This window comes from Haliotis cracherodii, unplaced genomic scaffold (genome assembly GCF_022045235.1).
Source record: "Haliotis cracherodii isolate W230 unplaced genomic scaffold, xgHalCrac1.p SCAF_4, whole genome shotgun sequence".
NCBI lineage: Eukaryota > Metazoa > Mollusca > Gastropoda > Lepetellida > Haliotidae > Haliotis > Haliotis cracherodii.
Window position 1 is genome coordinate 7,988,965 of NW_027266297.1, and position 17,550 is coordinate 8,006,514.

Sequence of the window (17,550 nt, forward strand, 5' to 3'; positions counted from 1 at the left end):
TGATTGTAGGTGTAGCCGAAGTTGTACAAGTAGTTGTAGTTGTAGACGTGATTAAAGAAGTGATTGTAGGTGTAGCCGAAGTTGTACAAGTAGTTGTAGTTGTAGACGTGATTAAAGAAATGATTGTAGATGTAGCCGAAGTTGTACCAGTAGTTGTAGTTGTAGACGTGATTAAAGAAGTGATTGTAGGTGTAGCCGAAGTTGTACCACTAGTTGTAGTTGTAGACGTGATTAAAGAAATGATTGTAGATGTAGCCGAAGTTGTACCAGTAGTTGTAGTTGTAGACGTGATTAAAGAAGTGATTGTAGGTGTAGCCGAAGTTGTACAAGTAGTTGTAGTTGTAGACGTGATTAAAGAAATGATTGTAGATGTAGCCGAAGTTGTACCAGTAGTTATAGTTGTAGACGTGATTAAAGAAGTGATTGTAGGTGTAGCCGAAGTTGTACCACTAGTTGTAGTTGTAGACGTGATTAAAGAAATGATTGTAGATGTAGCCGAAGTTGTACAAGCAGTTGTAGTTGTAGACGTGATTAAAGAAGTGATTGTAGGTGTAGCCGAAGTTGTACCAGTAGTTGTAGACGTGATTAAAGGAGTGATTGTAGATGCAGCAGACATTGTAGATGTGCTTGTTGTTGTCGCAGACGTGATTAAAGAAGTGATTGTAGATGTAGCCGAAGTTGTAGCTGTAGTTTTAACGAAGCATTCATACGTATTTCAGTTATTATTATATTTTGTCTGCATGCATATGTCACAGCATAACTGAGTATCGGAAATATATTTATAAATCTTCATCGCATAAAACTAAAGTCTAGTCAATCAGTATGACATAACGTGTTCATGACCTGTCAGTGAATGACAAGAGTGATCTCCCTTGTTTGAAATCACCGGAAGACAGGTCTGCAGTGAATCTGATGATTGTGGGGATTATTTGCGCCTTTCGTGTGCTTGTTGAAGGGCACAGGGTTTCAAGTTTTGCATATGCCTCTGTCATTGACATTAATGACTTAAACAGTTGAGTTAGCCGTTTTCGACACACTCTAAGTCCGCAAATCGTCATCAAGACTTCTTTTGACATTTTCTATGGACTGTTCGTGTAAACAGAGAACACCCGGCTAGAATACGTTAACCCAATATCCTCGCCTCTTGCCAGTGTCTTCCACTCGGCCTCTGCTTCAACAGCAATGAGTGTGCGGCCGCATCGGATCGCTGCTCCCGCTTGGAGCGATTGATGGAAGCAAAACAATCAACCAGATCCGCACAATGAGAAGGTTTCGTGCAAAGCTGGGCGCTTTATCGTTATTGCATTACCCTGGCGCTCTCTGGAGACCAAATATTGAATCACCGACTCTGAATTTGTGTAAATGCCATCGTCCATTCGTGAGGACTGTCCGGGCCATTATAGTCAACGTTTACCGGTCTTTCTTGTCCGACTCTCTCCACGGCCATCCGTCATCCTCACACGAGAGGTGACGCCGCCGGTGGTGAAAGTCTCGCGAGACTTCCGAGATGTGCTAGAATTCTTGATTCTTGGCAAATTATCCACGCTGGTATTTACGTATGCTAGGGTACGGTGTATGTGGAATATTTGCTGAGGGGGACGACAGTCTTGTGTCATTTGTCTGACAGTTTGGAATTTAGAATGAACGGGGATCATGGGATGGTTGGAATATATGAATAATACGATAAGATATTTTTTTAAGTGTGTAGACGTACATTGTAAATCCCTCTGTAAACGTCTACTTGTTTAGAAATTGCTGTATAATCAAAAACAGTTATTGTGCCCAACAGTGAAAATATCAAACCAAATTCCATCTCTGCTGTTTTCGTAGACTGTACGTTGTGTTCGTTTTAAAGCAGTGTACTAGTTATGTCGAGAAGTCCTTTCAACCATTGGTGATCGGAAGTGAGTGTTAGTGAGTGAGTATGGTTTAATGCCGCTGTGAACAGTTTTTCAGTTATATCAAGGCATGTCAGCTTAATGTTGGAGGAAAGCCCAAAGTGATGTATGTTTTAGGCATTTACCACTTTGGTGTAACCCAGGAAGTGGGGTATGGTACTGACAAACCTAAAAACAATATTAGGGCGAATCTGGAATTCGAACCCATGATCATAGGTTTCTGGTGCATCTAAGGGGCACAACTCTGCACAGCAAGTTGCGGCGCCTTAGGCGAATGGGCCACCTACATGTATATCGCTAGTGAATTGAAAAATGAATCAACCTCAATCTTTCCTCATTGCAATCAGTGCATAATGTCGCTTTACATGTGGTAGCGCCCCGTGAAGATCCGGGGTAGAATAGGTCTTCAGTAACCCCTGCTTGCCGTAAACGGCGACTATGCTTGTCGTAAGAGGCTACTAACGGGATCGGGTGGTCAGGCTCGTTGACTAGGTTGATACATGTCATCGTATCCCAATTATGTGGATCGATGATCATGATGTCAATCACTGGATTGTCTGTCCGTCCTCGATTATATTTACAGACCGCCGTCATATAGCTTGAATATTGCTAAGTGCGGCGTTAAACAACAACACAGACAAACGAACACGTGGTGATACACGCAAACCTTTAGGGACATTGCGCTTCATGATTACAAATATCACCAGACCGCCTCCGTGGTCTAATGGTAGAGCGTCCGCTAGGAAAGCGGAATGTCCGGGGTTCGATCCCCGACTGCGTCATACCAAAAGACGTTAAAAGATGGTACTTGTTGTTACCCTGTCTGGTGCTCGGCATTAAGGGGCTAAAACAAGGACTGGTCGGCTCCGAGTCAGTTTACTGTATCTGAGTGGGGTATTCATGTTAAACTGCGGCATGGTATCTCAGTGAGCTAGCACTATAAATCTGCATCAGTCCGGACCATTACAAGCAGCCACACACATACATACACGTGCATGCACGTCGCTGTATAAGTGCAATAATCTTGGTCGCGACGTTAAACCCCATTTCACCTCACCTGACAAATATCACCTGTTGCCTCTTAGTTATAACGATACGTGAATCAGTCAGTGTTCTCTAAAACATCTGTAAGCAATATCACGACCGTGGCGCTAAGAATATAAATGAATAAATTTGAGCATCGAACCCTGGGTTTCAACGTGAGACTTGCACCACTTGGCTAACCCCTCGTCACACAACAACTAATAAAACCATTATACCAACATCGCTTGTAAATTGATTTGTGGTGATAGTGCTGTCGCTAAACTAGCCCCAGCCTAGTAGTACATGTAGGTAAATCTAATGAAACCCATTTCTGGTATCGTCCGACGTAGTATTGCTGGATTATTGCTGAACGCGGCGTAAAACAATACTCAGTCTTAACACGGCGTGTGCGGATTCAAATATACCAACACTCAACACGGCGACTGCAGGTTCAAATATGTCTACACTTAACACAGTCACTACTGCTTCAAACATACCTACAGTTAACCCGACGACTGCTGTTTAAAATACAAACTACACTTAACGTGTCGCGGCAACGTCTACGGCTGCTACCTGCCTACAAACACGACGTTGACCAGGTGGTCGCATTGCTAATCTTTATCTTACACACACGAACTTTCCGATAATCTCCTAGGGAGGTCTTTTCAATGAGTGCTCGTCCTGTGTTTTAAGAAAACTATAAATCGATAAGTGGTGGCACTAAATCGATTTCAAACCTGGTCACTGGGTATAATGGTCTTTTAAAACGGAACATGATTTGATTGAGGGATGTGTCTGTCGCTTGTTTTATGGTGGGTAAAATTGTTACAATCAATCCGTCGTGAGAATCAATCTTTGTAAATTGAACTGCTTGACATAATTATCGATAGTAAGACAGGTGAACGATATTGATCTGAAAGGCTAAATCAATATCCGCCAAAACAACCAGACTGGTGTAGAATTTGATTGTCCAATAATATAAACAGTCGTTCAAGCAAGTTCCCACACGTTACCGCATCAGGGACCGACAGGCATCTCCCTCTCTCTCTCTCTCTCTCTCTCTCTCTCTCTCTCTCTCTCTCTCTCTCTCTCTCTCTCTCTCTCTCTCTAAATTTTCTGCCAAAATTCTCTGTCTCTGTCCCCCTCGCTCTGTGTCTATCTCTGTCTTCCCGACTCTTTCTCTCCCCTAAGTCCATCTCTGTCTATCTATATATTTCTCTCTGTCTCTCTCTCTCTCACTCTCAATTCTCTCTCTGCCACAATTGCAAGCTATTTTTATTTTGTTTAGGTTTAGGTTCATTTTTTCCAGAGAAAGAAATTGCTTCTTTTGCAGCTGACAAAGATATCTAGGCGCCAAACAACATCCCATGTATATAAGTTACATCACGGCGCGTCAGCTCGGAGAGGAAAGTTATGCATGTCCATGACGTTTAACCCACGAGCACGGGTATGGTGCTGACAAACCTGGAAACATAACCCCTACGAAGACGGATTCGAACCCAAATCATAGGTTTCTAGCACGCCACAGGGACATAACTCACATTTCCTTGAGCTGCTCTTATGTATGTGGAATATGATGGGAATGTAGATGGAAAGTGGACGTTTCTGACTTTCGGGTTTCTGTGTATAAACAAAATGAGACATGAGACTTTTATTCGGTACTTGGAGGCCAACCGCCAGTGGTACAATAGGCATACAATTCCTCTTGGCACGCTGACATGTTACATGATTTAGACAACGTGTCTACAAGTCTAATTAGCTGGAGCTATAATAACTAACGTATGGTATTATGTCATGGGTTGAGTCGACACAAATGTTGCATGTCCCAGGTGTTATAGATATGTAGAAATTTTTTGAACATGAATAACATTACCATTGTTCAATATCAATTTTGGGTATTCCCTTCCTTAAGATACTATAATCTAAGGTCAGTATACCATGGACAGGCTTCAGATATATGGGGCTCTTCTTCTATGAAACAGAAACATTCCTGCAAACAATATGCACAATGTTTCCGGTGGCATGGGGTGCCTTTAAATCTACCAATTTCTGTCATTAAATTCAAATTGCCACATAATTGCCACAAAATTTGCAAAATACATTGTTAGTTCACTTCGGTACCACAATTCAGGTAACTTTCAACATCTAAAATATTTTTAAAATGACAATAAAATATAATACTTGTAGACATCTCGTTCAACTCAGAAGGTTCAGTGCTATTTCACTTAACAGTTGTGTGAAAAGAAACAAACAAAAAGTGTATTTTGAGGCCATCATGTGTCATCTTTTTCATCATGCTGTAACTGCTAACAAACACATAGCTCAAATCGCATCTATTTTGTTGTGAATATTTAGAGCGTGCACATGTGTACTTTGGCTTAAGATGGACCACGTTTTTCCTTAGATCCGTTCACCTAAAAAACAAAGCAATTATAAACAAGATTTCACTTTTGCAATGTCTGTTGGTTTTTTTCACATATACACAACAGTTTGAAAAAATAGTTTAGGTATTAAGTTCTATTTCTACCCTGATACACATTAAAACGACATAACGCGGCACTAGTCTGTCTTAACAAGTTTGTTGTGTACACAGTTAAATAGAATATTGATCCTTCTGTAAAGCCATGTAGTCTATATCATCTCATTAAAATCAGATCTTATACTCCGATAGATGCGTCTCTGCCTCAAGATCTCAGGACACATGTATAGAACTTTGACCACATAATGTAAATGAAACCTGCTTGGATTCCTGAGCCAATCGGCGGTCAGCTTTCTAAAACCATTCCACTTCTTTTTTTACCATCTCGATTCGGAAATTTCGATTTGTACAAATGAAAATCCACACAGAACACAAATATTCCTTTGATAGTACTCCGTTAGGGCGCAGATGCCACGGAGCTCAGAGACAACAGGATATATGAAGTACCCATGACAATATAATGGCGCCGCTATACTTTCTACTTTTGAGATACAGCAATGGAATGGTTTGAATGCTAAGCTCAGTGGCACGAAGAATTTAGAAGGCTCCACCTGATTGGCTGATTAAAACGTTCATCTGATTGGCTGACCTACAGAGGTGTCCTCAGATCTTCATGCAGATGGGTGTTGTCAGCAAAAGATCTAATTTTAACGAGATTGAAATATATTGATTTGATCATAGTCACTATTGTGTTTTGGGGCATGGTTGGCCCAGTCGTCCAAGGCGCCAGTAGCAGAGTTGCGTCCCTTACGTGTATCAGGAACCTATAGCTACGGTTGTGCTTTCGACTCATTGACTCACTTATTAACTAACCCATTGGCCTGCCCATTGACTTGCCCATTGACTTACCCATTGACTCATTATTAACTCAATCTTTGACTCACCCATTGACTCACTTATTAACTCACCCATTGACTTACCCATTGACTTGCCCATTGACTTACCCATTGACTCATTATTAACTCACATACTGACTCCCCATTGGCTCACTTATTAACTCACCCTTTGACTTACCCATTGGCTCACTTATTAACTCAATCTTTGACTCACCAATTGACTCACTTATTAACTCACCCATTGACTTACCCATTATCTCATTATTAACTCACTCTTTGACTCACCCACTGACTCACTTATTAACTCACACATTGACTTACCATTGACTCATTATTAACTCACTCTTTGACTCACCCATTGACTCACTTATTAACTCACCCTTTGACTCACTCATTGACTCGCCTATTAACTCACGCTTTGAGTCACAGTTGACTCACTTATTAACTCACTCTTTGACTCACTCATTGACTCACTTATTAACTCACCCATTGACTCACCCATTGACTCACTTATTAACCCACCCATTGATTTACCATTGACTCATTATTAACTCACTCTTTGACTCACCTATTAACTCACGCTTTGAGTCACAGTTGACTCACTTATTAACTCACCCTTTGACTCACTCATTGACTCATTATTAACTCACCCGTTGACTCACCCATTGACTCACATATTAACTCACTCTTTGACTCACTCACTGACTCATTATTAACTCACTCTTTGACTCACTCACTGACTCATTATTAACTCACTCTTTGACTCACTCACTGACTCATTATTAACTCACTCTTTGACTCACTCATTGACTCACATATTAACTCACCCGTTGACTCACCCATTGACTCACTTATTAACTCACTCTTTGACTCACACATTGACTCACCCAATGACATACCCATTGACACACTTATTAACTCACTCTTTGACTCACTCATTGACTCACTTATTAACTCACCCATTGACTCATCAATTCAATCACCCATTCACTAAATCACTGACTCACCCATAGACCTATCCAGTTACTTTCCCATTAACTCACGAAGTGACTCACTCATTAACTACTCACTGACACACTCACATATTGACTCACTCACTCACTTTGTACAAATAACGATATATTACCGCAGATATTTCCCATGTTAAGCCAAAAAGCTCCAAGGCAAGACTATGACCATACCGCAATCGAGCGTTTCGTGGTTATATCAACATCCCATCTTCACCTGTCAACTTCTCCATTAACACCACGGATGTGTAAATATGTCGTGCCACGAGCGTTTACTTAAACAAACCCATCTTCATCAGTTAGTCAATGGAACCCCTCAACGTATGCTTTGCATCTTATGTATAAAATCTTTGCATCTTTAAGTTTAATAATAATCTAAGTCCATGGTTAGTTACAATTGTTTATCATTAAACCAGTTTACCATTCATCCAGGGTTTGTGATAATTCGATATCACATGGCATCATTTAGGATGACCTCATCACTTCATGTGCAAGTAATATATTCCTTGATTAACAGCACCCTCTAATACCGAGACTCTGGTTGGAAATGTTGGCTCTAATGGCTTCCTTTCATGACGAGACTAATTTCTCAACTTGAAAGTGTTTCTATTAAACAACAAAAGTTTCTTCAAGCTATGGCCCTGGGCTGTCAGACGAAAACGTCTGTAACTTCTAGGCCAGTAACTATCAGATGAAGACTTCTGTCAGCGTTTGACCAATGGCTAACATATGAAGACTTCTGTCAGCGGTGGATCACTGGCTATCATATGAAGACGTCTGTCAGCGTTGGACTAATGGCTATCATATGAAGACTTCTGTCAGTGGTGGACCACTGGCTATCATATTGAGACTTCTGTCAGCGGTGGACCAGTGGCTATCAGATGAAGACTTCTGTCAGTGGCGGACCGCTGGCTATCATATGAAGACTTCTGTCAGCGTTTGACCAATGGCTAACATATGAAGACTTCTGTCAGCGGTGGATCACTGACTATCATATGAAGACGTCTGTCAGCGGTGGACCAATGGCTATCATATGAAGACTTCTGTCAGTGGTGGACCACTGGCTATCATATTGAGACTTCTGTCAGCGGTGGACCAGTGGCTATCAGATGAAGACTTCTGTCAGTGGCGGACCACTGGCTATCAGATGAAGACTTCTGTCATCGGTGGATCACTGGCTATCATATGGAGACTTCTGTCAGCGGCGGAGCACTAGCTATCAGATGAAGACTTCTGACATTTGTGGACCACTAGCTATCAGATAAATGCTTCGGTCAGCTGTTGACCAGTGGCTATCATATGAAGACTTCTGTCAGCATCGGTCAAGATGTATCATACACTTCTGAATGTATGAAGGTGTGAGTATCTTGGCTTTTAGCAATATATTACGTCAAGGGACACCAGAAATGGGCTTTTCACTTGTACTTGTGAGGAAACGAACCTGGGTCATGGGCGCGATGAGCGAACGTTTTAACAACAAGGCTACCCCACTGCTCCTTATACGCCTCTGCCAGCTATGGACAAGATCATATGGGGGTCATCACGCAATATTCATGTCAGCCGTGGCTCAACGCTAACATATCTCCAGTCGAACGCTTCTGTCAGTTATAGTCAAGATGCAGTGATACAAGGGGATATCATACGAAAGTTTCTGTCAATTGTGGAGAAGGGACAATAAGACGATCAGCTATGGTCAACGGGATAACAAACGGACACTTATGACAGCCATGGGTAAGGGACAATGAAACGAACACTTCTTTTTAAACATGGTCTGATGTGCTATCAGACGAACACTTCCTTCAAACATGGTCTAAGTACTATTAGATGAACACGTCTTTAAAACATGGAATAAGTGCTATCAGACGAACACTTCTTTCAAACATGGTTTAAGTGCTGTCAGACGAACACTTCTTTCAAACATGGTCTAAGTGCTATCAGACGAACACGTCTTTAAAATATGGTCTAAGTGCTATCAGACGAACACTTCTTTCAAACATGGTTTAAGTGCGATCAGACGAACGCTTCTTTCAAACATGGTCTAAGTGCAATCAGACGATCGCTTCTGTCAGCTATGGACAAGGTGCTATAAGACGAATGTTCATGTCAACTGTGTACAAAGTACTATCAGGCGATCGCTACTGTCAGCTATGGACTAGGGGCTATAATACGAACACTTCTTTCAAACATCCTATCAGATGGACGCGTCTGTCCGCGCGGTCAAGGTGCTAACATATCTCTAAACGAATTATTTGGCAGTCATGGCCTAGCGCTATCAAACAAATACTTTATCACCCATGGTATCTGCGCTATCAGACGAACATTTCCTTAATCTGTGGTGAATGTTCTATCAATCAAACATATCTGCCAGTCATGATCGCGGTTTCATCATAGGAATATTTTTGTCAGCCATTAGTCTGACAAGAAGACAGCAGTGCGCAAAATATAACAAACTTTTTCTGATCCCAACTATTTTTAACTATGATTCCCATGTGTCCTCCTGAGCATTTATATTTCATCTGTCCTGTATCCAAAATTTGACTGTTTGAGAAACCGTATGCCGATATCCACCTTCCAACCACGTTTGTGTGAGATAGCAAACTATTCTCGCCCCCTGGCCCGACATCAGAGATCCAGCTGCCGATCTGTCTAAATGTAGGTGCACTGCCCTCCCAATCACAGCCCCAGCAGATGGCTGGGCAATAAAACAATGTTGCTACACCTGGTATCACAGTTCCTGCTGATGACTGACATATCACACATCTACTGTTAGTGGCGGTGGTCTTGGCGGCGGATGTAGCGTTGGCGCGTTACCCCAAATACCTGGTTCTATTCCCGACTTGGAGCACAATATATGTAAACGACGTCGATGTCCCCTGCTGTTACATTGCTGAAGTATTACTGAAAACAGCGCTCACTCACTCACTCTGGTTTAGGTGTGGAGTGAAATGAGGTTTAACGTCGCGACCAAGATTATTGCATTTATATAGCGACGTGCATGCACGTGTGTGTGTGGCTGCTTGTACTTGTCCGGACTGATGCCGAATTATAGTGCTAGCTCACTGAGATACCATGCCGCAGTATAACATGAATACCCCACTCAGACACATTATACTGACTCCGAGCAGACCAGTCCTTGTTTTAGCCCCTTAATGCCGAGCGCCAGACAGGGTAACAACAAGTACCATCTTTTAACGTCTTTTGGTATGACGCGGTCGGGGATCGAACCCCGGACCTTCCGCTTTCCGGGCGGACGCTCTACCACTAGACAACGGAGGCGGTCCACTCTGGTTTAGGATACTGGTTAAGGATAGTTAACGGAACACGTATAATAAGCCCATATTTATAACATTGAAGAAGACAGGTAAACAAACAGCAGTAAACACTGTTTCAATACCAGCAGTTACATCCATACACAACACTGCTGTGTAGCCCTTTGTCCTTGCCGAGGCACGGGTGCCCAAATCGTTTGAGGCGCGTTGTGGACTTGCGTCCCTTGAGTACGCCAGAATGCTATGAGTGTTTGGTCGTATCCCCGTTCGTCCCGATAAAGTTTCTGGGTTTGTCATCACCATAACGTGCTCGTTGGTTTCACCAAAGTAGTAAACGTGTATGACCTGCATCATTTCGTACTTCCTTCCCGGATTAAGCTGAAGCTACGTGATATAACTGGAATATTGTTCAAAGCGGTGTTAAATCCTACTCACTCACTCCTTGCTGGGGCGATGGGGAAACACAGTGGTTAATGCGTTCGCGCGCAAGTCACAATGTGTAGCCATTTCCTCGTCCCCCGGCATGATAATGCTAAAAAAATGCAACAGTACCACTGTATTTGTTGATACCGGCCATGTGCCCGCCAACTGCTACTATAATGTGCATAACACTCCAACTAAACGCTTTCAGTTGACGTAACACTCCAAGTCAACCGTTCAGCAGAATTTATCAGACATTGCCAAGGAGGGAAGTGTTTCCGAATTCCAAGACAGAAAAAATCCTGATGGTTCCGTTTGAGTGGCATACTTGGCCTCTTCTGTTTCTGAATGAAACATACACTGAACAAAACAGTTAGGGATCATGAATATTCTTGGGGATATTTTTCATGAAATATGAGTGCGGAGTCGCTACAAAAACTATCCCTCAAAACATTCTGTTCAGTATAAGTATGGGTGGTGTCATCTTGAATAACTTCAATGAATACAAATATGGGCTTTGATTCCCTCAAGCGGTAATAGGTGGCCTGGTTGATAGGTGGTCGAGTAATAGGTGGTCTGGGTGATAGGTGGTCGAGTAATAGGTGGTCTGGGTGATAGGTGGTCGAGTAATAGGTGGTCTGGGTGATAGGTGGTCGAGTAATAGGTGGCCTGGGTGATAGGTGGTCGAGTAATAGGTGGTCTGGGTGATAGGTGGTCGAGTAATAGGTGGTCTGGGTGATAGGTGGTCGAGTAATAGGTGGTCTGGGTGATAGGTGGTCGAGTAATAGGTGGTCTGGTTGATAGGTGGTCGAGTAATAGGTGGTCTGGGTGATAGGTGGTCGAGTAATAGGTGGTCTGGGTGATAGGTGGTCGAGTAATAGGTGGTCCGGAAATGAAAGTATGTGGGTGGGAACCGTATGTGCAAATATTTTTTCGGTAAAATTTACTCGTTTTCCTAATGCTTGCCTTGTATATGTTAGCTATGTATGCTTCATGTGTCTTTTTCTGTATTTTAAGCTTACAATTTTTGTGAACTTCCGCGGTCACCGGTTTTTGAAGATATTTTTTGTTTATCAATTATATCAATGTCCACTGGATATAAGGTGAGGTTTAGTGAAATTGTATTTAAGGTCGCGTCCACGATTATTGCACTTATATAGCGACGTGCATGCACGTGTGTGTGTGTGTGGCTGCTTGTACTTGTCCGGACTAATGCCGATTTTATAGTGCTAGCCTACTGAGATACCAGTCCGCAGTATCTATGTTAATGTCAAATGGATATGACTGAAAAGACGATACAATGTGTATGAGTGAGTTGGGTTTGCGCCGCTTTGAACATATACATCACGGCGTATCAGCTTGATGTGGGAGATGGTTTAATGAGGTTTGACATCGCGTTCAAGATTGGTGCGCTTTTATAGCGACGTGCATGAACGTGCATACTGTCATCTTCTTGTAGCCCGATGGCTCGAAGGGACACCGGTCTCAGACGTAAACCAACGAACCCAGTTGTGTATGGTGCTGACAAACCATGAAACATAGTCAGGATGAATCGGGATTCGAACCAAAAGTCATAGATCATAGCTGAAACTCACGAGCACGGATATGGTGCTGACAAGCCTAAAAACATATTCAGGGCGAACCGGGCTTCGAACCCAGGTTTCTTGCACGCACAAGGGAGACAACTCGTAGTGCATATCGGCGCCATGGACGACTTCGTGACCCCATTTTGATTTAAAATGACATTTTATTGACATCTTGATTCCACGATTCACGTGCAGGTGCGCCTTAATTTCAACATACGATATGATTACACTAACTACCTGCAAGTGCTATCATAGCTCAAGCAGACGACAATGCTAGACTCACATCCACCCTCATTACAGAAGTCCGGCAGACGACAAGGCTATGTCACACAATTACAAGACTTTAATAGATGGACGAGATATTTCCAGCCATTACCCTGGTTTACGACGTCGACAACGACTTCACCTCCATTCCCCCGCTCCAACATCAACTACAAGATATCACCACATCTCCGGCTCCCAACTGTCGAGGGACATCACCACCAGACAACACGTTCAATCAATCTGTATTAATTACGCGGACGTGATTTTCCCGAGAATTGTGGATTACTACCCCGTTTGGTGAAATAGCGTCGTTTTTTTCCCAAGGTTCAAGCTTAACGCGTGGCCCAAGACCCTTCTTCTCTCTCCGGCTCTCGACGATTTGTTAATTGGTGCGAGGAACTGTTCGTTTAGCCTGCGATGTCTGATAGAAACTGCTGGATTTAGAACTAATTGTAGCAAGCATTTAAACTGTATCAATACTTGGGTCCATTAACAGCTGCCGACAACAGCCATTGTGTTGGTGTAAATTGAAGCAGTGTTTGCTAAATCTCCTGGCACCAATCTGATAGTGCTTTGCCTGTGAGTAAAATACTGCGGTATTAACACTCGAGGAAGACAGGTCTAAACATCTCCCTACGGCACGGGCTATTTGTTAATGTCAGCTGTTGAAAAGATTTACCAGTATTTGATTGAACAGGGGTCTTTTCGGGGCTGGTGAGGGGAGGCTAACGCGATGTAATGGGGCAAAATGAACCGTAATGTGATTTCTGTGTAATATATGTAATAGAAGGGAATAGACTTCGGTCTCTACGATGTAGTCATGGCAAATAGATCCTGCTTAGGCTCAACGATTTCAAAGATTAATATCTTATGCCATTTCCTTACTGGGCTAGGCGGTAATGGGGCTTTTGTATGGGATTGCTGATGTACCCAACTGTTTACAGAAAACTGTCATAAATATGAAAAATGGAATCATGTATAAGAGACACTTATTGAAGTCTCAGACATGATGGGCTATTGGTAAGACAGCCATTTGTGGTACGATCGTATGTAAATTGCTTTAACGGATATTCTTTATTCCCAATCATATATCTTGGACAATACCCTGAATACAACAATGAATTGGAAAAAATGTGTTTTGTTCGAATACGTCACTTAAAAATGAATTATTAGGATGTTCTAGAATTCATCCACAACACATCCCCGATCTACAGCACATTTTGTTTATCTGAGAATGTTCCAACGTCTGAGCTGGGCTTGATATATACTGACAGAAATAAAAAAAGGGACGCTTAACCATTGTTGAAATAGTCTTTCATATTGCGTGTTGATGGTCAGTTATTATATGTTTCAAAAGTATTTGAGTACTCAAGGGTTTTAATCAGGGTGCATAAGGATTTTCATTTCAAACATTATTCACTTAAAGGTACCTTTCGAGCCTTCATTCCAAGCGCTGCTCAAACATTCAAAGAGATTTACATGACTCATGTTTCTAAACATAAGTCATAAATGACAGTTGTTAGTTACACTGGTGTGCAGAAGGGAATTCCTTTGTAATTTATTTGTGTCACGTGTTACTTGAAGTCTTCCAGCCTTGGGTATCTCTTGATTGTTACCTTTAATGTTCCCTCATATCTTTTCAAATGTCAGTCTTTGTAAATGGCAGTTAACTCGTTATCTCCAAATGTTTCATGCGACCTTTAAAATAACTTATCGGAAACTGCATTTTCGTATATTAGCATCTCATATCCTCTGATAGGTATTGAATTTGAAGATCAAAGGAGACTTATCTTTAATTTCATCTTAGTTTGAACCATTTTGAACCTGAAAGTCTGAAAGTTTTAGATATAGCGTGGTCCTATGGCGATAGACGAGTGATTTGATATTGATCTAAGCATCAATCAGCAGTATTATAGCTGTATCATCGCAGCGTGTAAATATTCGAACCTCAAGCAAACCAACCAGTGGTTGATAGCTCGAGCACTGATGCTCGCCGCCGTGCCAGATGTTAATGTCTCCACCCTCATTGTAATACACGGACAGATAGAGTTTGTAAAGTTTACTAACCTAGTAGTGAATTTCACTGTCCAATCAAACACTGTTAGTAGACTTTACTAATCAGTTAGTATTTGTTTACTAGGTGGTGGGGCGGTCGGGTAGCCTAGTGGTTAAAAGCGTTCGCTCCTCACGCTGAAGCCCAAGTTTCGAGGGGACAGAATACATCACACGCTCTTACATACAAGGGACATAACACAACACGCTTTTATATTCAAGGAACAAAATACAGCACGCTCTTACACACAAGGGACAGAATACATCACACGCTCTTGCACACAAGGGACAGAATACAACACGCTCTTACACACAAGGGACAGAATACAACACACGCTCTTACACACAAGGCACAGAATAAAACACGCTGTTGTGTACAAGGGACAGAATACAACACGCTCTTACACACAAGGGACAGATTACATCACACGCTCTTACATAAATTTAACGCATGCACGAAACACGAAGGGCCCTAACACAATGCATGCACTTGTACCTTTGAAAGTCAGAATACAACGTAATACTTTACTGTGGATTGAAGTTGGAATTTTATATAACGCCAAGGGACAATTTAAGTGACCTAAAATTTATTTTTTTCTTTACAAACTTTAAAAAGCGGTAAGCATTTTCAAATCATGACGTCTGAGTTGGACGACCACGTATAAATTTTTACTTGCTCTGAGTAAGCTAAGTATGCATATACTCTGAGTAAGCTAAGTATTGATGTTCGATGCAATTCCCTATTTTGACTTGTATTATACATACATGGTTTTTTAGGTGAACAATTGACTTGCCTTTGCATGTGTTTATGACGGGTGGGGCAGGATACGCTCACCTTTTCGCGAACACCTGCTATCATCACTATTTGATAATGATTCATAAACACATGCTTTCTCGTCGATGTAGTGACATAGTCGTTTGGGGCAGAGATTCATATGAGTATGGAAAGGGTTTGGGTGCTTTTATTCACACAAGTTGGGGACAGAACCCTCGTCCTTTGCGTAACCGACAATGCAGTAACCGGTATGCTTCCCAATATGAAATTCGTGAATCATTTTCTGTCGGAGCAGGGGTTAATTCAACTATTCAAGCACGCTGGTGTCGCGTGATCGTTGGTTACAACAGCAGCACTTGTGGCGATGCTACCTCGTGCACAGAGATCACTACGCCATGCAAGGAGTAGAAGTAAATGATTTTTACAAATGAAAACATATTGTATAAATTCTCGACGTTTCAAAACCTACAATTAAAAGAATTGTATATGACCTGTATTGCCATAAAAGAATCAAATTGCTATTTGTGCTTTGATTCGGTAGGAGGTATCTCAGTACTGGTATTTTCATAATTCGAGACCCTCGTTCGGATTCAGGATAGACTTGATCCCCAGTACCCCCAAATGTCTCTTAACGAGGGGACTGGGTGGGCCTGTGTAAGTGCAGGTGAACCCTTGACCTTGTATCTTTACTATTTGAGAGTGATTCATTATCACATGCTCATGATATACTCGGAGTATATACCTCTTTCTGTCCTCCCGTCTCGGCCTCTCTCCCAATGTCTTTTTCTGCCTGTTTATATCTGTCTGTCTGTCTGTTTGTCTGCCTGTCCCTCTCTTTCTTCCTCTCTGTGTCTCTGTCTATCTCTGTCTCCCCGTCTCTGTCTCTGTCTATCAATATATTTCTCTCTCTCTTCATCTATCTGTCTGGCTCTCACTGCCTTTCTCTGTGTCTATCACTGTCTTCCCGACTCTGTCTTTGCCCCCCCCCCTCTCTCTCTCTCTCTCTCTCTCTCTCTCTCTCTGACTCTCTGCCTTTCCCTGTTTCTCTGTCCCCCTCTCTCTCTGTCCCCTCGCTCTGTGTCTATCTCTGTCTCTCCCCTCTCTCTGTCTCTCTCTGTGTCTCGCTTTCTGTCTCCCTCTGTGTCTCTGTCTCTCTGTGTCTCTCCTTCTGTCTCATTGTGTGTCTCTGTCTCCCTATCTCTCTCTGTGCCACTGTCTCTCTTCTAGCTTTCTTTGTGTATGTGTCTCTCTTTCTAGCTTTCTCTGTGACTCTGTCCCCCTCGCTCTGTGTATATCTCTTTCTTCCCGACTCTCTTTCTCTCTCTTTCTGCCTTTCTCTGTGTCTCTGTCCCTCTCTCCCACTGTCTCTCTGTGTCCCTCTCTGTGTGTCTCTCTCTGTGTGTCTCTCTTTCTGTCTCTGTCTCTCTTTCTGTCTCTCTCTGTGTCTCTGTCTCCCTATCTCTATATCTCTCTCCATCTATCTGTCGGGCTCTCTCTGCCATGCTCTGTGTCTATCACTGTCTTCCCGACACTGTCTCTCCCCTAAGTCTCCATCTCTGTCTATCTATATATTTCTCTGTCTCTCTCTCTCTCTCTGTCTCTCTCTCTCTCTCAGTGTCTTGTATCTCCCTGTCTGTATGTCTCTCTGACAGTGTGTGTGTGTGTCTCACACTCTTATATGTACGTTTCAAAAGCCTACTCCTTTTTGAAAGTAACTTATTACTGGTTTCAGTATATCCAGGACCACTAAAGCTTCACGTGAAGTGCACACGCTTCATTGAACCTCAAGCCACCGGCTCAGAACCTCAGAAAAACTACTCTAATCAATTGAATCGAACACAACGTAAGCCGAGGAAATTAAACACATCTTTTCAATTTCCCTTCTTGTTTGTGTAATGAGGTGCATGCGAAAAGCATGATGTGAGAGCTCGCTCATATTGA

General features: G+C 42.3%; 1 protein-coding gene across 1 annotated transcript; it reads right to left on the bottom strand.

Annotated features, from left to right (window-relative positions):
- Positions 1-16,690: 16,690 nt before the first annotated feature.
- LOC139478477 (octapeptide-repeat protein T2-like) lies at positions 16,691-17,086 on the bottom strand. The gene has a single exon (XM_071260962.1). It carries the CDS (start codon positions 17,084-17,086, stop codon positions 16,691-16,693), a length of 396 nt encoding a protein of 131 aa, XP_071117063.1.
- Positions 17,087-17,550: the final 464 nt, after the last annotated feature.

Coding starts and splice junctions, on each gene's coding strand:
- LOC139478477 (XM_071260962.1), bottom strand. CDS start 17,086: ATGGAGAGAGATATAGAGATAGGGAGACAGAGACACAGAGAGAGACAG.